The 26,528-nt window shown below is 46.0% G+C and overlaps 2 protein-coding genes across 2 annotated transcripts in view; one reads left to right on the plus strand and one right to left on the minus strand.

Annotated features, from left to right (window-relative positions):
• Window positions 1-16,866, minus strand: part of LOC125116976 (mucin-2-like) — a 95,905-nt gene extending 79,039 nt beyond the window's left edge. Inside the window, 4 exon segments of the mRNA XM_047762669.1 lie at window positions 2,016-2,087; window positions 3,367-3,438; window positions 9,804-10,722; window positions 16,290-16,866. Of these exon segments, the coding sequence (XP_047618625.1) occupies window positions 2,016-2,087; window positions 3,367-3,438; window positions 9,804-10,069 (410 nt within the window). The 5' untranslated portion in view covers window positions 10,070-10,722; window positions 16,290-16,866.
• Window positions 16,867-17,017: 151 nt separating this feature from the next.
• On the plus strand, window positions 17,018-25,936 carry ZNF488 (zinc finger protein 488). Its single transcript, XM_047761096.1, has 2 exons — window positions 17,018-17,073; window positions 24,268-25,936. Exon 2 carries the CDS (start codon window positions 24,404-24,406, stop codon window positions 25,373-25,375), a length of 972 nt encoding a protein of 323 aa, XP_047617052.1. The 5' UTR covers window positions 17,018-17,073; window positions 24,268-24,403; the 3' UTR covers window positions 25,376-25,936.
• Window positions 25,937-26,528: the final 592 nt, after the last annotated feature.

Consider the following 26,528-nt stretch of genomic DNA (forward strand, 5'->3'; position numbering starts at 1 on the left):
GCAGAGTGATCTCAGAGCCCCAGACCATCCCAGTCCAGGAAGAGAGAAGACCTGTGACCCAGGGCCAGTGGAGGCCAAACCAGGCCTTGCCTAATCTAGAAGGAACACACGTCTTCGTACTTTAGGGAAGATTTCCATTTTGTCAACCACGCCCCAAATAGGCTGGAGGTCTCATTCCTCCCCAGCCTCCTGCCCAGCACCCTGGCCACCAGGCAAAGTTCTTACCTGAGTGGGCTTTCTCCAGTGCTGCCTGTCCAGTGCTACTCCCAGTTCTGCTCAGAGAGGGACACTGGGCTCCTAGCATCCTCAGTAAGCCCTCCTGCTCTGAAAGGACCCCTCTCATATCATAAGAGCCGCTTCCAACTCTTCCCAATTGTTACTGGCCCCCGCCACCACTGCCATCACCCCTGGGGCTTCCTAGCCCTGTGCTATCTGGCTTTTCCAACACCAGGACCAAGCCTCTTTGTGGGCTCTGCCATCCTCAGCCTGCTCCCCCTAGTGGACGGGACTCAGAGAGCACCATGCCTGGTCCCAGGCTTGCCCCCACATTCTCCCCAGACCCACCAGAGGTCTCCCTCATCAGACTCCCACAGCCACTTCTGGACTCACTCTGAACACCAGGACCCACCCTAGCCCTTCGCCATATCCTGCTAAACTCCTAGGCAGAGAGATACTTTGGAGATGGCCTAATCCCAAATTCAGCCCAGCTCCCAAGAAGATTCTGCGAGCTCTCCCTGAGCTGGAACCATGACAGCCGTGGTTGTTTTGAGCTGTCTTCCTAGGTAAGTATCCCCTGCCATCTCCTACCCATCCCACAAAGGATTTCACATCATTTACACTTCCCTGAGCTCCATTCCTATTCCTTAATCCTCCCTCATGTATTTTCCTCCTTCACTCTCCAGAGGAGAATGGGGAGGTCTCTCATGAGATTCATCGATGCTGTCTGGGTACATGCCAAGGGAGACAGTGGTCTTCCTCTCCCCACAGACAGCCACTCCCCCAGAGGCACATGTCAGTGTCCTCTGCCTCACCCTCTGCCACCTGCCAGTATCCCTCCCCCATGAACTTTCTTTCTCCCACTTCAAATTCACTCTGGTCTCTCTCTTCTAAACTCAAACTACATACATGCACAAAACCACACCTCCTCCTAGCTCATTCCCTGCTTCTCCAGGGAGCCAGGCATGGGGAGTGCTGTCTCTATGCACTGGTACCCCTCCCTACCCTCTAGCCTTGCAGTTTTTGCTCATCTGCTGCTCTGGCTTCTCCCCAAGGCCCTGAACAGGGGAGGAGGGATACCAATCTTAAATGTCCTCAACCTATCATTGCTGCTTCACCCACCAAATTCCAGTCATTTGCATAATGAGAATCTTAACCTCCAAACTACCCAGAAGTTCCAGATCTTCCCTCCTCCAGGCCTTTGGGCACACTGGGTCTACTTCTGGCCCACTTCGGATGCTGCATGTCATGTCTCCCTCTTGCACTCCAGCCCAGCCTGGTATTTGGAATCATACTCATGGGTTCCCTTGTCTCAGACCACTAAAGGACAAAGTTCCTATACACTGAAGCCCCAAATATTTCAATATTCCCACGCCTTCCTCCCTGGTTCTGACTCTCTTCCTCATCCCCATTCTGTCTCCTCCTCACCCCCACTGGCCCAGAGCAGAGGGTGACACACACAGCAGATGCCCAACCCTGGCCAGTGTTCATAAAAAGCCTGCACATCTGCTCCACCAGATCAAGAAAATTCTCATAGCCAGCCTGACCATAAGAAAAGGAAAAGCCCCCATGGAAGGACTCAGGACAGGTAGAGAGCAGGGGTAAGAGGGGGTGGAGATGGTCTACTGTCAGTGCAGCCAGGGTCAGTGGGAGCCAAGGGAGCAGGGGCTGGGGATCAGGTTAGGCATTGAGGGGAGCCCAGAAGGGGCTTGTCACACCCAGTAGAAACTATCAGCTCCTTGTGTCTATCTGTGACACTGCCCACCAGGCCTAACTTGGGGGCTTAAAGCAGCACTTACCTGTCTTTATTGAGCCATAGGATGGTGTTTCCATATGAGGAGTAGGTGATGATTGAAACCCGCAATTCAGGGCTGGGGAGGAAGCATGGCTCGTAAGAAGCCATGAACAAGTGGTCAAAATTATACCAATGAGCGGCCAGGAGGGGTGAATGCCAATTTTCCTGGTCCCCATCCCAACTCTTTTGCTTTGGTGTGCATTTCTTGAATCCTGGAAGTTCCCATTTCTTTTGTGATAGACTCAGAGGCCTATAGGATATGTGGTCTTACTGGAAGTGACTGCTAGGATAACCGTGTTCCATTCCTATAATCCCAATAGCCCAAATCTCTATCTATCTGTCTGTCTGCCTGTCTCTCTCTCTCTCACACACATGCACACACAAACACACACATAGGCATATGCACACACTCCCTGCATACACAAGAGGGTAGCCGCCTGTGCATTCCTGCATGAGGGCCTCTCTTCTGGCCTCTCTTCTAATGTAAAATTCTTTGGAACTTCCCACATTTCTCTCCTTACCTGTCTTCCTTGCCTCCCTCTCATCTCAAAGAAATTATTCTACCTTTCAGCAGCCATTCATATATATCCTTCCCTCTTTCCTCCACTATCTTAAGACCCACTGACCCACATTATCTTTTTGAAAATATATACCATAGATACCTAGCTGGGTTCCCCACTTGTCCTGGTTCATGTTCCAACCCCTTTTACCCATAATTATGAGACTTTTCTCCTGGGGGGCACAACCCTGATCATGTCAGACCCCTGCTCAAGAATCAGCTATAGCTCCCTATTGCTCACAGCAAGAAATCCAAACCCCTGGGCCTGGCATTATGAGCCCTATGGACTTGGCCCCAAGCTGTGCTGTCCAGCCTCATTTCCCAGCTCTCCCTTGAGATAACCCTGCTCCCAGCAGAACAGACTGCTCACAAAAAATCTCCTTGATGGTTCCTGTTACCCTGTCTTTCAAGACCTAGTTCAAAATTCCACATTCTCTAGGAATCCATTTACATTTTTTTCCCTAAGAGCACTTGCTTTTTCTTTAAAGTTGCAAGCAACACCTTTGCCCTTTTCTTTGGTCCTTGGAACCCTTTAACCTAGTGCTTAGTTATGTGTTACGGATTTGCCTGTTTCCTAATCTGCAAGGTCCTCAAGGACAGACTGTGTCCCCTACATTGTGTGACCCAGGCAGGAGCCAAGAAAGCTGCTGGGACACGATGGAACCAGTGTGACTGGTCATTCTCTCTGCTTTAGAACACCCCCCTGGGCTCTCTGTTCCTGACCCAAGGGACTCCTATGCCCACCGAATGGAAAGAGATATGTACTCTGCCTGGCAGAGGAAAACTCCAGCCGTACTTTGTAAACCTCTTCAGCAATTTTTCCACTAATTTGCAAATGTCCTTCCAGGAGTCGCCTACATTCTTCGACCTGAAAACCAAGAAGACTTGATTAAAAGGGATGAGGCATCTCCATTTGGCGAGCAGATTTTCTGCCTCCCCAGTTCCAGTAGCCCCATGAACTACTCTTCCCCAGCCTCAAGTAGCTAAAGGATGCTCAACACTCGGTGGGTCAGTCTGGTGGCAACTTTCATCAATGTGAGTAGTGGGGAGGGTGACCAACCTTAACTCAAATGCATGGGGAGGAGGGCCTTTGGGTGGCAAACCAGGATGTGGATTCACAAGGAATAAGGGAGGGTGCATTGGTTGGGAAAGGCTAAGCAATTCTGATATGCTGGCTCCCCTGGTCCCCCAGTTTGGACACACCCAGAAGAGCCCTGGCCTCAGGCACGAGAAGGATGTGCTACTCAGGTTATTTTATTTCACTTTTTTCTTATCATCCTGCAAAACTGAGCCACTCTGGACACTGAAGGGCTTTTCTGGGATCTCTCCCTATAAAGGGGCAGAAGTTGGCCAAGGACACTGCTGTCCTGGCATCATTGTCCCTAACCAGCCGGGTAAGTTGGAGGACCTTTCTATTCCTACTTTCAGTTTCTCCCTGCTATTGGCACTAATTTTAGTACCTGAATGGAGACTGGGAGGCTGAAGGGGATTAGGGCCGCATAACCCCTTTTGTCTAGCTGGGAAGAACTTCCATTTGCCCTACTGGCCTCCCTGCAATCCCACACCTCTGCAGGTCTGCACTAGTCCAGGTTATGGAGGGCAAATATGGGTCTCACAGGCTAAGTGTCTTGTCAAGGTTCTCCAATGGTAGGGGTGAAACTAAGGCTGGTGCCCTGTTCTGGGCCCTTTCCAGTGAATGTTGGCAAATGTGCTTCATTTGGTTCCTTCCTTTCACCTCCAGTGATCACTATGCCCATAAATACCCTGAATGTCGTGTGTGTGTGTGTGTGTGTGTGTGTGTGTGTGTGTGATTCTCACATTCCCAAGAACATCCTTCTCCTCTATATTTCCTTCTGTCTCCTCTTGGTTCTATCTAAAACTATCAGGCGGTGGTAAGGAAACTAAGGATGGATGACTCTAACAATACCAGGGTTATCAGTAATGGAGCACATATACACCAGGCATGCATGATTTATAATTCCAAAAGAACGCTGATAGCATCATTATTCCCATTTTACAGATGAGAAAACCGAAGCTCTCACAGATCAAAGAATTTGTCAAAATTCTCATGGACCTGAACCCAGAGCTAGCTGCAAACCCCATGACTTATCCCCTGAACTTGATAGTTCTGGGAGACACTGCTGGGTGTGACAATTGCTGGGTGACAAAGCATGAAACTCTGACAATCCACCCACAATACAGACCTTCTCTTGGAAGCTCCTATGCTTAAGTGCAAGGCAACTCCTTTCCTAACTATTCATACCACATTCTGCTTTCCTTCTCATTACTCCTCTTCTCTGTGTTTGAAGATCTTCCAAAGAACATATAAAGGAAAAAAAAAGTCCTAAACCCACACTCTGGAAAAGGTTCCAGTGTGTGATTATTTTGAATGAAGGTCTAGATTCTAGAATACAGAAGAACAGTGCTTATGGTAGTGGAAAATACCACAGGGGCCTTAAGGTCCCTAGGAAGGAGGTGGTTTGGAAAAGAACAACCACAGGGGCTTCTGGCACAACTTCAAGCATGAATTAGTGCCACTCTTAAATGAGAATGGAGATATGAGGGTCACCAGAAATTTGAGGACATCTCTGCTATTAAATCTTGAGGCCAAAACATCCTAGTGAGATAACCATGCTAGGACATTGGAAGTGGCTATGACAGGATCATAGAGGGGAGCTGAGCTATAAGAAAGCTAAATTTTCTTCCCCCTCACAGTAAGAACTCAACAGAGAAGGTATAAACCTCTAAAAAACAAACAAACAAACAAACAAAAAACAGGAAATAGCAGTCAGTGCAGGCACAGCATTAGAAACATGGTCATAATATCAGAAGAAAAATCTGGAAGATTCATAAGTGGCTTCCTCTGGGGAGTTGGATCAGAAATTGGGAGGCAAGGGTCAGGAGACTCAAGATTTTTGTTATGAATAATAACAGTATTTGATTTAAATTAGGCTCAAGCATTTTCTTCTAAATGTGAAAATAAAATTGTAAACGAAAACTTGTAGCACAGAGAATGTCACAAAAATGGCAGATTCTGAAAAATCTAAGCCCCCATTCCCCCATGGAGACATCAAACAGCTAACCATAAGCTGTCAGCACCAACTTTACAGAAGCTTTAGAAAACAATAAAATGTTTACAACAAACAGCAAATATGCAATCAAGAAATAGCTATCTTCAAAACAGTAGGAGAGTTTTGCTGCATATTTCATCACATTTTCCCCACACCTTCTCTCACATGGTGGCAGTTTTGGTCTTGATCACTGTTCCAGTCCCATGTTATCCTTGATCCAAAGGGAGCAGTGTAGACTTTACTTACAAATTATTGTGTAAAACTCTCCTTAACTGACTGGAGTCAGTTAGTATGTTTAAAATGAGCTATAGGCATAGTTGAATTTAGAAACAGACACATACACCCACGCCAGGAGAAAGCCCAGGAAAGTCTGGAGAAGACCTTAAGCTTTCACCTTAGGCTTATACCTAGGCTCAGTGCTGGTCTAGCTAAGTGCTAAAGGAATGTCCTAGAAAAGAGCAAGCTACTATGTATAAAATAAAGGAGCTACGATGATGTACTGGACAGCACAAAGAATATAGCCAGTATCTTGTAATAATTATTAAGGGAATATATAACCTTTAAAACCGTGAACCACTATGTTGTACACCTGTAACTTATACTTTAATTTAAAAAAATGGAAAAAAATTTTAAATAAAAAACAATAGGCAGGGACAGCAGACACGTACAGTCTCTCCTCTCTTGTCAATGACAAAAGTACTCAAAGGCCAGCAACCTTAGCCAACGGGAAATTTCTCAGCTATCGTCAAAAGCTGTACAAACATGAAAAGTTCAAAAAATAAACTATGCTTGGTTTCTTTAAAAAAAAAATTGTTCTGCAAAGAACAGAAGAGGTGACTGCTCTTTCCCTCTCCTTCCCTCCTTCTCTCTCTCTCTTTAATGTGTGTGTGTGTGTGTGCGTGTGTGTGCGTGCGTGCCTTTTTACAATTTTGCAATGGTTTTATGTTTATTTCAGATCCTGGCAATTGGGGAATCTCTGTCAATACATTCAGTGAAAAAGAATTAAGGGAACAGAAACTCCAGTGATCATGCACAACAAGGAATATTCTTTGTAAAAGCAGTTTGGAAAAGTTTCAGAATAAAGAGACTAAGTCATCCACTTACAGCAACAGATAAAAGCAATACAATCCTGGGTTGTAAGCTTTGGTGAATTCTACTTTCTAGAGGTACCACATTATAGTAATAAAAATACTAATTTTCAACAAAAATCACAAAACTTACAAAGAAAGAAGACCACTGTTCATTCAAAGAAACTAAATAAAAGTACACAAACCATTACTGAAGAAGCCAAGGCATCAGATTTACTAAACAAACACTAAAAAGCATCTATCCTACATATGCTCAGAGGTAGGAGAGTAAAGACAAAGAAATAGAGGAAACCAGGATAATGATATATGGGAAAAATAAATATTGTTGAAAACATAAGTTATTAACAAATCAAGCAGAAATTTTAGAGAAGAAAAATGCAATAATAAATTAAAACATCCATTAGGGTGGTTCAATAACAGATTATAATAAGCAGAGCAAGGAATCAGCAAAACTAAGGATAGGACAATTGATACTGTTTAGTGTCAGAAGCATAAAGGAAAAAGAATGAATACAAGTGGTCAGAGTCTAAGGGCCCTGTAGGATACACTTAAGCAGACCAATAAACATGTTGTGTGAATTCTTGAAGCCAATAAGAAAAATAAGTGGAAACATTATTTAAAGAAGTAACATCCAAAAATGTCTAAAATTAGATGAAAAGCATGAGCCCACAATTCCAAGAATCTCAACTAAATTCAACTCAGTAAAACAAAAAAGATCACATCAAGACACATTACAATCAATATTGAAGACAAAGACTAAGATTACATAGTTCAAATTCTGAACCTATATTTTTTATACAGAGGTTTTGAAGGGTCATTCCCCAGGCCTTGAGCTGGCTCCTTGCCTCATCAGTAAAATAGGGATAATATTTATTCACATTATGAGGAAGACACAGTGATTAAACTGCTTTCCTCCCTTATCCCTATCCCCAATCTAGTGACACACCTGGCTTCCCCAATCAACACTGTCTGGAATCCTGTGTCCTCTAATTTCAAAATAGCTCCAGAATCTGCCTAATCATTGCCACACATAGCCTACTGGTCCACACCACCATCATCCCCTTCTTGGATCTTTGCACCAGGCCCCTCACTGGTCTCCTGGTAGGCTCTGTTCTTTCGCCCCTCAAGTGTGACCCTTTTTAAAAATGACCCAATCACACACCTCCTCTGCTGGAAAATCACCCAAGCCACCCCCCACCCCCCCAGGCTATCAGCATGGCCTTTCCTGAGCATCTCTTTAAAATAGCCTCTCCCTGAGCACATCTTCATGTACTAACTTCCCCCATACCATACACTAGTTCCTCTTTTATTTGTATCTTGTCTCTCTCTTACAATGAAAATGCCAGAGGCCAAGGATTTTTTTCAAGTTTTGTCTGCTGCCTTGTCTCCGGTGTCCACTGACGACATATAGCACTTTTCCGGTAATTATTTCAGTGAGTGGATGAATAAAGTAACCAGTGAATGAAAAGGACTGCTCACCAATGGTTGGAAGATCTAGAGAATCTTAGGACTGCCACTAGCAGGAGTATAGGGTGTGCACCCCACCTCCCCACAAAGGACACATGGGGAAAGAGTGATCCAGGGAATCAGGACTGGAACAGGGGCCCCTGTAGTGCCAGGGAGTTCCCAGAGTATGGGACTCTGCCTTCCCTGGCAGTTTATTGTAGGCTCCTCCTCTATGATTGCATCTGACACATGCTGGTCAAACCACCTATAAACTCTCTTTCCACCTCATCACAACCTGATGAAGTGGATATGAAGATCCAATTGTGGATATGAAGATGCCGAGACACAAAGAGGTGAGACCACTTGCCCAAAGCTGTGTCACTTATTAGTGGAGTCTGTCTGACTGCAAAGCTGTCCAAGAGTAGCTGGAAAAATCAGGAGGGAATCTGTCCCCATCTTCAAAAAGTTCTCATCAAGGTGGCTTTGAAGGCAGCAAGAATTTCCATAACTCGACTACGGTAGCACAGATCTCAGGGAAGGGTATCATTCCTCTGGGACTGAAGAATTTGTTGAGCTTTAGGACTATCCTGGTCTGGCACACTGTGGCCATGCTCTAGGCTTACTCCTCCCTGATGGCCTGGGGCTAGGAAATGGGTGAGCAGGGCTCTTTCTTGGACACCCTCAGCTCCTTCCATTTGCAGAATCCAGCAGGATTCAGTCCTGTCACCCCCATCAGCCTCTGGGCTATCTCATCCTACCTGTAGGAGCCCACTCCCTTTTCCAGGAGATTGCATATGCAAATACCTTCCCTACTCTACTCCCACAGACATGTGGTGATGGGCTTTGGGGACCATAATGTGCTTCAGTGATATTGAGTGTCATGCCACTGTTACTAAGTAAGTAAAGTTTATACTCAGCCCCACAGAGCAGTTAAAAACAGAACTAAAGAAATCTCTCTGGTCTGAGGACTCGCTCCTCCCTTTCCTTCTTCAAGACCCAGAAGGTGCCTAAGGCACAGCCCAGTTTTCCCAGAGCCACATGGAGATAGACCAAACTGTTCAGAAAGCGCACACAAACTGTAACATGAGTCTCCAAGTTGTCAAAGAAAGCAGCAAAACACTTAGAACCAACAAAGCAAAGGACTTTCTAAGTAGTAACACTATGAAAATGTCACAGCAATCTCTCTGGGGTCCAGTAAAAATTGAACTCATTAGGGTAAAACAAAACAAAATAAGTTCAAAATTCCCTATGAGCTTCTCACAACTGCTGAGAAGGCAGCTCAGAGTAATCACTTGACCCTCTAGCTGTTTAAGGGATATGCGGGTCACAGATTCAGGTCAAGACAATGGAGGGACTGACTAACAGCCATCTAGAAACCTCATGGTGACCCTTCTCCTTTCCCAAAGTGAGAGACCCTGGAAATAAATGCCTAGGTCTTTCTGTCTAGGAACAAGATCACAGAGGTCTGCTTCTTGGGTCTGACCAAGATGGTCCTTGCTTCCCCTCTCTCAGAGGCCCTTACCACTTCTTGCCATCAGTGACCTTGGTGACAGAGGCACCTTGAGGAGCACAGGGTGGGGTGGGGGTGGGGTGGGGATGGGGTGGGGATGGGTGGGAGGGCCACTCACGCATCTATGATGAAGTAGAGGTCGAATTCTCCTCTGCAGTCATACAACCTGTCTGCCTTGCTATTTTGATGACCAGTGTCCCTGTTGAAGCTTCTCCAGTCTGGGCTGAGGTAGTGGTGAATGTTTCTCCAGCCAAGGTCAAGGTGGTGGAAATTTCTCCAGTCTAGGACACTGTGCTGCAAGCTTCCTGCACTCAGCAGTGGAGGGGGCAGCAACAGCAGCAGGAAGAGCCTGGGGCCAGGCATCCAGGGCCTGCCACTCTCCATTTAACTGGCTGCACCTGTGGCCCCAGTGGACCCCGGCCACTCCAGGCCACCTCAGACCGTGGCCTCTACCACCTCCACTTGTGTCCAAAAGCCTTGGCCCCTCCAGCCCTTTCACTAAGGTACACTGTAAGCCTCCCCCTGGTACCTGCCCTCAGGGCAGAAGAGGAAAAGATTGATGGCTTGAGGGATGGTTCACTACCTGTGCAGCCTGTCCTCCACCCCAAGGAGGTGGAATTACCTGTGATGTCCCTTATGATGGACAAGAAGGTTGGCATGGTGACTTTATGACCTGCTGCTCTGCTCAGGGTCCTGCCTTTTGACAATCCCAGGGGGTGTCAGGGGATCCTTGAAGAGGTGGTAAGATGAGGCCTCCATGTGTTCTGCATCCAAAGTCCTCTCAGGTGGCCATTAAATCTGGGAGCAATCCTGCCTTTTTGTCAACTGAAGGAAGGCAGCTGAATGGCTTAGATGAGGACATCACTGTGAGGGAGGAGGTCCAGGATCTGGGAGTGCAGGGTGTTGCAGTGCTCATTCCTGTGACCCAGTGGATCCAAGGATCTAGAAGAGGAAGAAGGTCCTGAAGGATGTTAAAGTCCTTTTGTCAATGGGAGACATTCCAGTTATCTTCTGCTGTGCAACAAATCACCTCAAACCTAGTGACATGAAACAAGAACTATTTTATTATGCTCAGTTTCTGTGATCAGAAATCAGAAAGGGATGACCTGTCTCTGCCTCGTGGGTCCGCACTGGGTATTAACAACTATGATTCAAAAGTGTTTTAAAAACTCAGACTGTGAATATAAAGATTTTTAGAAATACTTTAACCAATTTACTTTATTTTGTATGCACAAAAGAGCGGTGTGATATATGCTAAAAGTTATTCTCTTAAGTCTAAAATAGATCTTTCAATATGCATAGCAAAGATATAAAAATTATACATGGCAGAAAGCATTGTGTTGGTGATTTTTGTAGTTCTTATTATTGTTCAAGTGGTATTTTAAATAATGGAATATCTTAAATAAATGATATTTGGAGTTAAAGAAATCTGGTGTACTCCGTACAGCCTTAGGTTTTCCCTGCTTTGCATCCTTTATAACACTTGGTATTGTCATATTTTTATGTATTTTTCTACTGATTCAACATCTGTTTTGGTCTTAATTTGCATTCTCATCACTGGTGGAATTGGTCTTCTGTTCAACAGATTTTGGGTCCTTCCTTTGTGAAATGTCTGTTTCTGCCTGTATCCATTCTCCAATTTGGGTGTTTCTCTTTCATACTGATTCCTTAGTATTCCTTAGGATTCTAATCTTGCATCAGTCATTGCAAAGATCTTCAGCATGTGGATCTTTTTTTCACTCTATTTAATACTTTTTAATAAAGCATTAGTTCTTAACCTTTTAAATTGACATATAGTTGATTTACAATGTTAAAGTGTGTAGTAAAGTGATTCATTTGGTTATATATCTATTTGTGTGTATATTATTTTTCAAGTTCTGAATTTTAATATAGTTGAATTTGTCACTTTTTAGAAACTGTTAAGATATGCACTGTTTATATCTTAAGAAATTCTTCCCTGTTAAGGTGAAACAGATTTTTTATCTTAAAAATTTATTTTTTATTTTTTTATTTATTTTTTTGTCTTTTTTGCCATTTCTTGGGCCACTTCCATGGCATATGGAGGTTCTCAGGCTAGGGGTCTAATCGGAGCTGTAGCTGCCGGCCACAGCCACAGCAACGTGGGATCCGAGCCACATCTGCAACCTACACCACAGCTCAAGGCAACGCCGGATCGTTAACCCACTGAGCAAGGGCAGGGATCAAACTCGCAACTTCATGGTTCCTAGTTGGATTTGTTAACCACTGCGCCACAACGAGAACTCCGTCTTAAAAAATTTTAAATATTTGCCTTTCACATTGTCCTTAATCCATCTGGAATTAATTTAAATGTGTGGTTCTTGCCAGGGATCTGATTTCATGTTTCCCATTTAGAGACCAAATTGTCCCAGCACCATTTGTCGCCTATTTCTTTTTTTTCCTCTCAGTGGTTTGTCTGTCACTTTGATGTGTTTCAACTTCCATATAGGTGTGGCCTGTTCCTATGCTCTCTGTTCCAGTGCCTTTATCTGTCTATTGCTTTATACTGAAAGTGCCAATGCCACACTAAGTTATTATTGTGTGAATGAGTCTATTGCTATTCCTCACTGTCCCTTCCTCTTGCAGAGAAAGATTGTGCTTCCCTGCCACATTCATGGCGGGCTTGGACTTGATTCCACCAAGTGAATGTTAATAGAAGTAACATGTACCATGTCTGAACAGAATCTATAAAAATCCAGGTGTGATTCAAGCAGACCTGACAGCCTGGCAGCTGTGATGTGCTGCTCCCTCTTGAGAACCTGAGATGGAGATGTATGTGTGGGACAGTGAGATATATGAGTGGGAAATAAAGTTTGTGCTTTTCAGGGGATTTTTTCAGCTGGGTTTTATTACAGAAGATAACCCAGTAGAATCTGATATACACAAGGTTCAATTACTTAACCTAACATACACAGAATGCTATAGCAAGGCTTGATAGGTCTGAGTAAATCACCCACTAATTTTTCTTAGAGAAGTTGTTGGCCATTTGCTCATTCATGCAAATTTTAGAATCAACTCCTAAGTCTCCATTCCACCAAAACCCTCTTAATAGTTTTTTATAATATCATCATATATACAGATATATTTTGAGGGATTTGAATCAGCAATCAGACTTCTTATCAGGGAATGTCTTCATTTATTTGGGCCTTTTTCAATGCCATTCATTTATATTTCCCTGTGAAGGTCCCTATGAAGATTTCTTTTCTCTTAATACCTTATATTTCTGCTGCTAGTCTAAATGACATTTTCAAATAGAGTTTTTAAACAGTTTATTGGTATTGTGAAGAAGTGTATCTACTGGTTGATATATTCACTCAACTTGCTAAGCTCTCTTATTTTCAAAAATTAATTGTAAAATCTGTTGGGTTAGTATAAAAATTCAAAAAACAAAAACACATTGTGCTGACTACTTCTCCAATGAGCAGAGCTACAATAGAGGCATTCTTGATTTCAAAAAGAATGCTTCCAACACATCACCATTAAGAATGATATTTATTATAAACCAATGGGATCTAGTCAAACTGACAAGCTTTTGCACAGCTAAGGAAACCAAAAAGAAAACAAAAAGACAACTTACAGAATGGGAGAAAATAGTTTCAAGTGATGCAATCAACAAGGGCTTAATCTCTAAAATATACAATAGCTTATACAACTCAACAGCAAAAAAGCCAACAACCCAATGGAAAAATGGGCAATAGACCTGAATAGACTTGTCTCCAAAGAAGATATACAGATGGCCAACAAGCATATGAAAAAATGCTCAACATCCCTGATTAGAGAAATGCAAATCAAAACTACCACGAGCTACCACCTCACACCAGTCAGAATGGCCATCATTAATAAGTCCACAAATAAAAAATGCTGGAGGGGGTGTGGAGAAAAGGGAACCCTCCTGCACTGTTGGTGGGAATGTAAGCTGGTACAACCACTATGGAGAACAGTATGGAGGTACCTCAGAAAACCAGACATAGAACTTCCATATGACCCAGCAATCCCACTCTTGGGCATATATCCAGACAAAACTTTCCTTGAAAAAGACACATGCACCCGCATGTTCATTGCAGCACTAGTCACAATAGCCAATACATGGAAACATCCCAAATGTTCATCAACAGATGATTGGATTAGGAAGATGTGGTATATATACACAATAGAATACTACTCAGCCATAAAAAGAACAAAATAATGCCATTTGCAGCAACATGGATGGAACTAGAGACTCTCATCCTGAGTGAAGTAAGTCAGAAAGATAAAGACAAATACTATATGATATCACATATCTGGAATCTAATATGCGGCACAAATGAACCTTTCCACAGAAAAGAAAATCATGGGCTTGGAGAATAGACTTGTGGTTGCCAAGGGGGAGGGGGTGGGAGTGGGATGGATTGGAAGCTTGGGGATAATAGATGCAAACTATTGCTTTTGGAATGGATTAGCAATGAGATCCTGCTGTGTAGCACTGGGAACTATATCTAGTCACTTATGATGGAGCATGAGAATGAGAATCTATACATGTATGTGAAACTGGGTCACCATGCTGTACAGTAGAAAACTGACAGAACACTGTAAACCAGGTATAACGGAAAAAATAAAAATCATTATACATATTAAAAAAAGAATGATATTTATTGGTCAGTGGGGACCTGCTGTATAACACAGGCAACTCTACCCAATATTCTGTAATAACCTATAAAGGAAAAGAATCTGGGGAAAAAAAGGGTATGTGTATATGTATTAACTGATTCATTTTGTTGTTCAGCAGAAATTATTTCAACATTGTAAATCAACTATAATTCAATAAAACTAAAAAAAAATTGAAAACAACAAAACCCCCCAAATGAACAAAAAAAATGTTATTTATTTTATTTATGGAAAGCTTTTGGTAGAAATCCTTTATCAGATGTAGGTATTTCACTAACATTCTTGGTGTGCTAGATATCATGAATGAGTATTGAATTTTTCTTTTTGGGCATGCCTATGGAATGTGGAAATTCCTGGGACCAGGGATGGAACCCACATCACAGTAGCGACCCAAACCACTGCAGTGACAACACTGGATCCTTAACTCACTGTGCCACAAGAGAACTCTGTGAATGAGTGTGGAATTTTATCTAAATTTTTTCTGTATAATTTTTGAGAAATATATATTTATCTCCAACTGAATTAATACATCTGAAATAATATTAACAAATATTAATATTTGTAAATAGGCCCAAATTGGTCATGATAATTTTTTAAAGTATTGCTGGATTAAGTTTAGTATTAGTTTAGATTTTTTTGGCCTATGATCAATTTCCTATTTTTGTGCTGTTCTTATCTGGATTTGATATTAGGTAAGACCAGCTTCATAAAATGCACAAGGGAGTATTACATTGTCTTTGGAAAGACTTTGAACATGATCACACTAATCTGCTTCTTGAACATTTGGTATATCTCCTATACTTGGTGTTTTCTTTGTATGAAGTCTTTAAATTACTGGATACAATATATTTAATATTTACTTAATGCTATGGACTGAATTGTGCCCCTCCTTCCAAATTAATATAATCCTAATGTGACTGCATTTGGATGTTGGGCCTTTACAGAGGTGATTAGGTTAAATGAGGTCATAAGGATTGGACCCTAATCCTATAGATTTGGTGTCCTCATAAGAAGAGTCACCATGGCTATCTTCCCACACAGTCACAATGAATGCCCAGTAGAGGACACAGAGGGAAGGGAGCCAAATGCAATCCAGGAAGAAGCCTCAATAGAAACCAACCCTGCTGACACCTCAATGTTGGTCATTGTTTCTTGAAATCTTCTCCTTTTATCTGGGTTCAGCTTCCCTCCTTCTGAAACACATTCTTTTGTAGTTCTTTCACCAAGGTTGTGAAGGTTTCAACTTAGGCTTTGTACCTCTGAAAATATCTGTTTTGTGCTTACTCTTGCATAATAGTTCAGTTAAATACAAAATTCTAAGTAGACAGATTATTATCGAGGCCCTAGAAGTTCTATAATTTCACTATGTGAACAGCACATTAGGGATTTGATTTCTCACATTCATATTCATTAATGGGCTCTCCTCATAGAAGAAAAGTTTGCTTTGGGGACCATTACCCAGAGCTTTAATGTCTATTCTGAATCTCATCTTTTGCACCTCAGACTCATCATAATTTTGTTCCTTTACAATCTTATCTGTGTGAAGATGCTCCCTAACCTTGAGGAAAAGCACAGAGCTTTATCACCTTGTATCCCCACACTCTCTCCCCTCAAGGGCATCCAGAACATTTACTGAGTTAAGGAAGAAAGGAAGGAACAGGGACTCAGTTCCTCTAGGAGTCCCTCTTCCCCTCTCTAATCTGCTAAACTGAATGGGACCCATTCTCCTGGCTGCCACTGCAATAACTCCTGAGACTCCATGTCCATCTCCCCTCATCCTCCTTACAGGGGAAAGTCCTACGTGGGCCAAGCCCTGGCCTGAATGTAGCCACTCAGAAGGCATTCCCTCCCGTCGCCACCCTTCAGGCCCTGGCCTGTCCCAGCCTCCATGGGCAGGTAAATTCCCTGACACCTTCGCATTCTGTGAAGTCACAGAACTCACCATTACTTGGCACAATGGTGCCATTTCAGAACTGAGGAAGGTCAGGAAAGGCAAAGAGGCCGAGGCTCTGCTCCAGCGAAGTCTGGGAGACTCTCAGGGCGCCACAAAGATGGAGCTCCCGCGGCGCTCAGCCTGGACGGGGAGGAAAGTCCTGGGAGCTGGGCAACGCACGGAGGATCCGCAGCTGCAAGGCACGGACCACCTGAGGAATCTGGCTGTCGCCCGGGTCCCACTGACCCAAAAAGGAAGAAGTCGCGGCGCAGGGGGCGAGTGAACAGCGGCAAGTGCAGCCTCCGCTGTGGCCCAGACGCCACCTCGAAAGGCAGCGGCTGCTGAGCGCACTGTGGAGCGGCCCGAGTCAGGGCACCCTCCTCGGTCCCTCAGCTGGGAGGCGCCGAGCGAGGCCGGAGCCAGTGGGACGCAGGGCCTGGGTCTTCCGAGCTGAGTTCGTGGGAGGGCCAAGCTCCGCCGAGAGGCCGCGAAACCGGCGCTCGCCCTCGCGTTCGGGGTCTCTGGCCGGCGTTGCCCGAGAAGCGCGTCTCCTCAGCGCCCCTCTCGGCGGTTTCAGCCCACTCGCAGGCCCCTCCCCGAAGGCCCCTGGGTCCCCAGGGGCGGGGCGGTGCCCGAGGCTCCGCCCCAGAGGCGGGAGCGGTTCGGGAAGGCGGGGTCCGGCCAGCCCCCAGGGCTCGCGCGCTAAGTTCCGACCCTTGCGAGGCGCCTCTGACCTGCAGGCGGCCGTGGCTGCCAGCGCGTCCCCAGCGCCCAGCGCCGCAGGAGAGCCGAGGTGAGACGCATTGTCCTGCCCTCCGGGACGGGGCCGCGAGTGGGCGCGGGGGTCGGGAGTCATCTCATTTCTACGGTCCTTTCCCCAGGGCAGGTTCTCAGTCCTGCCTTTGACTGCCCGGTTGTTGCCCTCCCTCTGTTACCAGCTTTCTCCATCTCTCCTTTTTTTTTTTTTTCCCCCCTCCTGTGCTACTCCTGACCCTTCCCTCTGCCTCTGTCTTTTGTCTTTTTATCTCTTCCTGTATTTATCTCTCATCTGTCTCACTTTTTCCTGTCCATTTTTTTATTACCGATTTCCCTATCCTTCCCTTTCTCTTTCCTCTTCTGTCTCCGTCTCTCTCCTCCCACCTTCTTCCTCCTTTCCTTCTCCTCAGCAAAAATCAAACCTTGAATATATATATATATATTTATCATAGGTTAACTTTTTGAGCTGCAATTATTTTAATTCCTCCATCCACCCCTTCACTCACGGTGTGCTGCTCCATTATTTTCAGCCAGGGCTTGTGCTGGGCACTAGGGTAATAACGGTGCATCTGCAACAGATTCTATCCAAAGATCTGGGTGTGTCACCTGTTCAATGCCTATTGTGGGAAAAATACATAAAGGGTCAAGTTGAAAAATCTCTGAGTTTTCAGAGTGCACTGAAAATTTTAAAGACAAGGCATTTATTAAATCCTTTTCTTAGCATTTTGCCTTTAGTAATAGACACAGCCAGCACCAGGAAGCTAAATCTTGCAGGAACATTTAAGGGACATGGGGCCACACCATCCTTCTGTGGAGGCAGTGCAAAAGCCAAGTCGGTGAGGAGAGTGAGGGTGGCATTTAAAACTCAGTTTGGTCAGCTTTAATGGAAAAGATAAATAAATAAATAACCTCAGTTTGGGGAAGACAATAGGGTGACCAAGGCTTTGCATATGCAAGGGTGAGAGTTGAAATAAGCAATCAACTGTAAATTTCTAAAGTATATCTATACTTGTCAGTGCTGTTGGTATGCAAAATTTGATTTCACAATCATTGTTGAATGATTCAAACTTCTTATTACAATTATTGTGGCATTTAAAATTAATGTTTTCACACAGTGAAAATGCTTCATCTTAATATCAAGGATTGCCTTAGACACAAACTTAAGAAATATAGAAAAACAAATTTGATTAGTTTTTGAGGAATACAGTAGAAGGTATTGTATATTAAAGTAATTTTTTTCATTTCTTAAAAATTTAATCTTGCCAGAGAGACATGATTTCCTTATTTAATATTTGTATGGCATATATAGCTATGTGTTCAAACACACAAATACACATACTGTATACACACTTAAGTTGTAAAAAGAAAACTTGTTTGTTTTTAAAGCTGCTAATCACTGCCCAACACTTGAAGCTTTTTGTTCTTCTTATAATTAATTTAATCCTTCTTTTGAATTTGTTGTGATTTTTAATGATAATTCAGCTGATTTAACTTTTCAGTTGATGTGCAAAGGAAAATTTGCCAATAGATAAATCACACAGAATTGAGCCAAAATTAAGAATGATGGAAGAAGATTTCAGTGTTGGTTGAAAGAATTTTTTTTCCACTTTATATCAAAGTATGTTGAACAAATTCATAGGTGTAGCATGGCACTTTTTTTTTGGGAGACTGCTCTCTGGATTGAAGAGTTAAATTGTCTTTTACATCATTTAACCACTAACTTCCCATGGTTTAGCTTTGGTGGGGGGAGAAGGAAGGGATGCTTTTCCAATGCTTCAGAACTCTCATGTCTTTGCTCAGCAGAGGTCTTTTTAAAAAATCTAGGAGGTGACAGCTTTTCCTTGAAATAAATAATCTCATTAGTTTTTTTGTGTGTGGTTTTTGTTGTTATTGTTATTGTTGTTGTTTTGATACAGGGCTAAGTCTTGAGCTACAGTGCTTTAGTGCTTTGTAATTTCTTTTCTTTCGTCAATAGGCTGTATCTTCCCTTCTTTCTAGTCCACGATGCTACTTCAGAGTCTGGTTGGGCAGTCTTTTGTATAAACCATAGACTTTTCCCCTGAAGGCTGTTCTGGAATTGGTCCATGTGGCCAAGCTGTGTTAGGACTGAAGCTGACCTCTCTGTGGGCCTGGGAACTGGCTACATCCTGGGGATCCTGCGTTTGGTTTTGTGGACATAGCAGGAATTGCTGCTAGAGGGGTGTAGGCATGGCTGGACATGGAGCCTTTGAGGGCCGGCTGGGAAGTCCTCCTCTTCCCCAGTGTCATGGCATCACCAGCTAGCCTCCAGGAAGGACTGGACAACTCTGACATTTCTGATTTTCTTGGGTTCCAGGCAAGGCAGATGCCTAGAAAATATATGGAAAACCCAGTACCTCACAATCCACACATGGAAGAGTTGGATAGATGATTATCCCCAGAAATCTTCCCCAAAAGAAGCTCCCAATTCTAGGGAAACCCAAGTATTGAGGGGCATGAGGTTTTTTTCTGTTCTAGTTTGTTTTAGCTGAAAGGAAGGAAGATACAGAAAGATGCTGGCTGTTAGTATAGATGGTATCACTGAGTAAGATCTGGTTTGTGAGCTTCAGCTTGGAACAGCTGGAGGCTGACCAGCTAACTTGGGGTGGTGAGGATCTGCAGACATCTCAGGGACATGAGGTTGTCCAGTTGTTTGCAGAGTTCTTGCTTCAGTAAATGGAGTGGGGAGGAGGAAACTGCCCAGGCCATTTGGTCACTTACTAAACCCTATTGTGTGCTGGCCCCTGGGAGGGCACGAGTAGAAGAAAAGCAGCCATGAGGTTGACTCTAAACTTCAGCACTAGTGCATGCAATAATAAATTGATGCTACCTAACGTTTGTTGAGCCAGGCTCTTTAGCACTCTAGATACGTTAACCCATTTATTCTTTACAATCACCTGATGAAGTGGGCACCAAGGTGATCCACGATGAGAAAACAGAGGCAAGGAGGGAAGCATCAACTTATCCAGGGTCACATGATTGGTAAGAGCCCAGCTGTCTTTGACCCAAGCAGGCTCACCCTAGAACCTGCGCCCTTAACCTCTATGAGGATGTGAAGCTGGAAGTTTCCTGGGATGGCATGGTTGGAGCAGGATCAGTAAGGTAGAATGTGGTCAGTGCTTCTCAGATGAAGGATTGATGGGAGTCTGCAGCCAGTGCCCCAGGAAAGGTAATGAACAGAGAAACGTGCTTTATATCATGAGGTAGGTAAGGCTTCATGTCTCAGAATGGAGCCCTTCCTGTCTGGGTTAGTAGAATCATGGTTGGCGGCCAGGGAAACGGGGGCACAGAGGGAGAAGTAGCCCCACTGGTGGGGAAAGATGGACGTGGTCAGACACCCGATCGTCATGGGGAGCTTGGTTTCTGAAGGCTGCCAAGATCATCACTTCATGATCTCATGATCTAAGGGCTAGGAAAAGCATGGAGAGTCTGCGACTGAAATCAAGTTCTTTCAGGAGGAAGACAGTGGTGGTACTGAAGGAGGTCTGTGTGGCTTAGACTGAAAGAACCAGGGAACACAAGAAGAGCCCCTTCTCAGGACACGCACGGGAGCAACGAGGATGAGTAAATAGTGTCAGGGAGCGAGAGCGCAGAATGAACTGAGGCTATTGAGGGGAGTGGAGAACAGCAAAGGGCCCTTTAATACTGGATGGGAGCAGAAGAACAAGGGCTGCATAGATCCACTGGCTGCCAGAAGCACTGGTGTCTGTGGAAGGAGAAAGAGGAAAGAGCAGCTCTGCTTTGCCCAGGGAATGTCTGAACAGAGAACCATCCTCCAGTTGCCAAGGGCATGGTTAGGTCCATGTAGGAAAGGGGGACAGAGGCAGCCCTGAGCTTCTGTGCACGTGGTCTCCTGATCCAGAACTCACTGTCCAGGGGCTGGAATGACCCAGAGAAGACCTCACACATCAGCAGAGGTCCTCTGAGAGGTGGGGGGGATTGTGATAGGGGTGCATTAGCCTGGAGCTGGATGAGGCTCCAAGTCTGCTCTTGACCCTGGGAAAGAGCCTGTGGTCTCTCAACAAGAGGGGAGGAGCATTAGGAGCCAGCAGGGGTGCTTCAGGAACAAGCCACGTCAGACTCCTATCATTTTCCATTTGAGAAGCTTCCATCTGGCGATTGCCACAGAGTGGACCAGTCTTAGCTGGGGCCCCAGAAGGAGTTCGCTAGGATGTCCTTTGCACTTGCCTGAGTGTGGAATGCAGTGCTGGTGCCCATGAGAGAGGTGACACTCAAGGAGGGCAGGCAGCATGCTGAAGTCTCCCTTTCAGTTCAGTACCTTAGCCTTTCCTTTTTTTCCTCCTCCTCCTTGTTCTCATCATTATTAAGACTTGGATGATAGCGTCGTAGCACAGTGGTTAACGAATCTGACTAGGAACCATGAGGTTGCGGGTTCGGTCCCTGCCCTTGCTCAGTGGGTTAATGATCCGGCGTTGCCATGAGCTGTGGTGTAGGTTGCAGACGCGGCTCGGATCCCGCGTTGCTGTGTCTCTGGCGTAGGCTGGTGGCTTCAGCTCCGATTGGACCCCTAGCCTGGGAACCTCCATATGCCACAGGGAGCGGCCCAAAGAAATAGCAAAAAGACAAAAAAAAAAAAAAGACTTGAATGATAGCATTAATGGAAGTGATTTTGGGTGGATTCAGCAGCTGGCAGAATCCAGATCTGCAGTGGTCTTAGAAAGCTGGAAAGCAACACGGAGTTTAGCAACATAGCGTTGGCACGCTGGAGATGAACACACTTGGGTTGAGACCTGCCACTTCCCCCATGTGGTTACGGTAAAAATCCCATGAAATATGGTATAGTAGGCTCTTGGCATCTCTGGCATGGACACTTCCATAATCAGTGACTGGTGAGTTGTATGTTTATACAATAAAGAATTCTAATGGCAAATATTCCATCCTGCAGATGTTCCAAGCTTGAGAGCTGAGAACATTGCCTCATCTGGGGCTCAGGGTGTTCTGGAATCTTCTGTCAATGGAGTCTGCATGGCTGTGCTTGGACAAGGTGGCCTGGGCTGTGAAGGCAGCCCAGCGAGGCTGGGAACAGAGGGATGCAGGGCTCTAGCTGGACCAGGACTCAGTAGGGCAGCCTCCCCCCTGGGCATGGGAAACACATTGGGTGGGTTCTAAACTGTCATCTGAAGAACAGAGAGACACAGAGAGAGGGAGAAAGGGGGACTTTGTGTATATGCATTTGAATGTGTGATAGTATGTGTATGTGAATATATGTGACTGTGTGTATATGTACATATATGTATGTATGCGTGTCTATGTGAGATTGTGAGTGTACATGTTGTGAAAGGGGTGTGTGTGTGTGTGTGTGTGAGGATGTGAGTGTGCCTGGGTGTGTGTGTGCCTTTGTGAACTCATGGAAACTCAGCAACAGGGCTTCAAGCAGACCAGTTATTCTTTGAGAAGGGGGGATGTGGCGTCATCCCAATAAGAGTCTAGTGGATCTAGAAAGGACTTCAGAGATAGCTCAGCCCCCCTCCAGTTTATAGCTGGGAAATTGAGGCTGAGAGAGGTGTAAAGGTCAGCTCAGGGTCATTTGGGGGACTGATGTGGCCTCCTCTGCCTCTTCCAAGAGCATTGGCCAGTGCTAATCTCTGATGTCAGTGACATCCCCTTGGAGGACTCAGTTTGGAAAGGATGTTAGGAGAAGCTCGGCTTCCCCTGGTGGCATATGGTTTGGACTAGGGGCTCTGTGAGGGCAACATGGCCAGTGCAACCAGAGCAAGCTTTGGGGACTCACACTTGGGTTTTAATCCCAGCTGTGCCTCATCCTTGCAGGGGACATTGGACAGAACATTGAGTATTTCAGGACCCAGGGTCCTATTCATCTGTGAATGGGGGTGATGATCCTCCAGTTGGATTGAATATGGAAAAAAAGGTGACTTGTGCAAAACACCTGTTACAGACTCCTGTTGCTGAGATAGAGAAGAGGGCAGGTACTGGTGCTTCCTTTTACAGGTGGGGCAGGAGACAAGGCAAGAGGAAGGAGCTGAGTTGAGCCCAAGTGATGTCCTTGTGAGGAAGGAGCTCAGCTGCCCACTCCTCACAGTCCTCCTAGGCTGGAAGATACTTATTCTATAGAGATGAAAACTTGGAACACTCAGTGGAGTGTGGTCCAGCAATACCGATCACTCACTGAGAGGGGCGCTCGAAGATGGGGCTCCCCGTTTCAAGAACTTGCAGGTGGAGCAAGTAGGGAAGAGCAGGGATGAATGCCTTCCCGGCAGGACTGATGGCTCCCTCTCCTCCTCAGTACCACCCTCACACTGGATGTTTGTGCATCTCCCCTGCATCCACAAGCATCTCGAGGGCAAAGCAGGGGCTGGTTCACTTGTTAATGCCCAGCAGGTTGACACCAGAGGACATTTGAGGTGAGCAGAGGAGAAGCAAGTGGATGAATGTGTGAGGAGAACAAGATTGGTCACTTTGGGCAAATGGAGAGGGGAAGACCCCCCCTTTCCTTGGGGGCAGGGCCTGGTGGAGAGGGGGCTACCCCCAGGTGTGGGAGTCAGATCGAGGCACAACACTAAACACAACCTGCCACGCCTGAGCCTGTATTGTCCCTCTTTTACCCTCTGGGTGCTGCAGAAGCTCCTGTCTCCAAGTGCTGAAAGTGTCCTGCCATTTCTGATGATTTGGGAGAAAAATTAGCGTGCTGAGCAGCAAGGAAGAAAAACCGCTTCAAAATCAGGGTGCAAGCATGTTAGAGCTGCCAACTAAGTCAGAACTGGCTGGTAGAAGCCTTGTGGCTTTGTTAATACAGCAGCTGCTGCCTGGATGCTGACAGGTGCAGGGCAATACCGAGTCGGGCCTCTGGGTGGCAGGGTTGTGCGGTGTGGTCCCTCCTTAGTGGATTCCAGGAGGTGAAAGCAGGTGGCATTGAACTCTGAGTCAGGGTGAGTTGCTGCTTTGGTAGTAGTCAGGGTTTTTTGGATGCAACAACAAAGACAGACTCTGGCCAACATGGCCAAGAAGATCAATTAGAAGGGTGGTATGGCTAACATCCCACAGCTAAGAGCTGGCAGAACCTGGACCCACATGGACACATGACTGCCTCCAAGTTCATGCTCCTATCAGCTCTTGGCCTGGATACCAAGGTCCCAGGTGACAGGAGACTTTCTAGGCCCTGCAGCCTGCATGCTGGGCTATGTCCTGAGTGGAGAGCACACATCTCACTGGCTGTTGCTTCCTCTCTCCACAGAGCCCTGCGGTCCAGGCACCAGGGGAGCCCTTTGATCTCACGGCCCCTCCCCAGGCCAAGCCCTCCAGAGCCCCAAAGCCTCAGAGACTGACAGCTGCTGGAACAGCCACACTGCTCAGCTGGCCCTTCAGTCTCCATGGAGGCCGGGAAGGGAGCCCTGCGGAGCCCTTCAGCTGAAAACAGATGGCAGCTTAGTGAACCTGAGCAGGGCCGAGGCCGCAAGCCGGTGCTGCTGGAGAAAACAAACCACCTGGGCTCTGAGGCAGCCCCGGACAGTGGTGGCCAGGATGAGGCCTGTGCGGAGATGGTGCTGTCAGCAGCCCCAGGCAAGCCCAGGCTGGGAAAGCTGATGCCCCGGAAGGCTTTCTGGGAACAGGGGCAGAGCGCCTTCACGGAGGTGCCTCAGCTCAAGAAGAGGCTGGGGGGCGGGCAGGCCCGGGAGAAGGAACACAGTGGCCCTGCAGGCCAGCCTGATCTCCAGCAGCTGACCCAGGACGTCCCCAGGGACCCAGCCGGCAGCACCTTCTCTTCGTGGCCCAGTGGGGCTCGAGGGGAGCAGAGAAGCGCCTTCAGCAAGCCGGCCAGGTGTCCGACAGGGAGACAGGGGCCAGCCTCTGTCTTCCGGGCAGGCGGATGTGCAGACACCCTGGGGGAGCTGTTGGGACTCATCAACACAGTAGATGTCACTTGCTGGGGTCGACTTTCCAATTCCAAGCTTTTGGTGGGTGATTTCTGGAACCTGCAAACTGTGCCACAAAATGCTCCTCTCTGTGGCACTTTCCTGGGTGCTCCCACACTGTGGCTCAAGCACACCACTGCCCAGATGCCCACACCCTCGTCCTCTTCCTCCACAGCCTCCTGGGCCCTGCTGCCACCCACCTTCACCTCCCTGGGCCTGTCCACCCAGAACTGGTGCGCCAAGTGCAACCTCTCCTTTCGCCTGACCTCTGACCTGGTCTTCCACATGCGGTCCCACCATAAAAAGGAGCAAGCGGGGCCTGACCTACATTCTAAGAAGCTGAGAGAAGAGGCCCTCACATGCCCCATTTGCCACGAGTACTTCCGGGAGCGCCACCATCTCTCCAGGCACATGACTTCTCACAGTTAGCAGGTGGTTTGGGACAAACCTCTAGATGCGATGTCAGGCACTTGGCCATGAGGCAGAGATGGCTCACAGAGCCTTCCTTTGAAAAGGCTGGTTACAGTTGTCCTCAGGGCTGTCTCCTTGGGCATTTGAGTATGAACCACTCAGTCATAATTTGAAAAATACCACCAGCCACCGTGATGTGTTTTAAAGGATATAAAGTCATGAAATGATGCATTTTGCTAATTGCAGGGTGTGGTGTCGAATAGGCACAAAAGTATTTCTGATGTGCTCTGAAGAGGGAACGCTGCTTCTGTCACCATCTTTTTGCTCCACGTGGAAGCATATTAGACTCCAGCATGGGCTTTGGAGGCAGACAGACCTGGATTGGAGTCTTGGCCCTTTCACATACTAGCCCTGACCTTGGACAAATTATTCTGAGTACAGCTTTTGTATCTGTAAAATGGAAATGATGACACATGTGTCTAAAGGATGTTGTCAGGGTTTGGAGGAAGATAAGTGGGAAATGGCCAGCACGTGCCTGGTAGTGTCATTGCTGAGTAAATGGTACTTATAATCATGGTCCAGATTAGTCAACTATTGTTAAGTGACAAAATCTCAGTGGCAAACAACACAGAGCCCCTGTTTCTCAGTTGTGGGTCTGTGGATTGGCTGGGGTCAAGCTGGGCTTGGCTTGGCTTGGCTCCAAATTGCACTTTTTCTTGGATTGATGACCTACGCATGAAAGGCATGCGTCTTTCATGGTTGTGCCAAGAGCACAGTGGGGCAAGTACAGATACACCAGCACATCTCAAGCCTCTGCTTGGGTCAATTTTGCCGACGTCCCCTTGGCCAATGCAGGCCAATGGTGAAGCCCAAAGTTACGGAGTGAGATATGCTTACTGACCACAGGGAGGTCATGAGTGAGTGTATAATCCTGCTACAGTGGTGTCAGAATTGGGACCAATAATTCAACCAACACCTGGCCCATGGACTTCTGAATACATCAAAATGGAAAAATGGAACAACACACACACACACACACACACACACACACACACACACACACACCCCTCTGCTCTCAGGAAGTAAGCATGCACAAAACTTTAAGGCTTAAAACTTTGAGAGGACTGGGAAAGTTCTGGATACTGTTTATGATCTAATGCATGTTGAGTTT

The sequence above is a fragment of the Phacochoerus africanus genome, chromosome 15 (assembly GCF_016906955.1).
Source record: "Phacochoerus africanus isolate WHEZ1 chromosome 15, ROS_Pafr_v1, whole genome shotgun sequence".
Classification (NCBI taxonomy): Eukaryota; Metazoa; Chordata; class Mammalia; order Artiodactyla; family Suidae; genus Phacochoerus; species Phacochoerus africanus.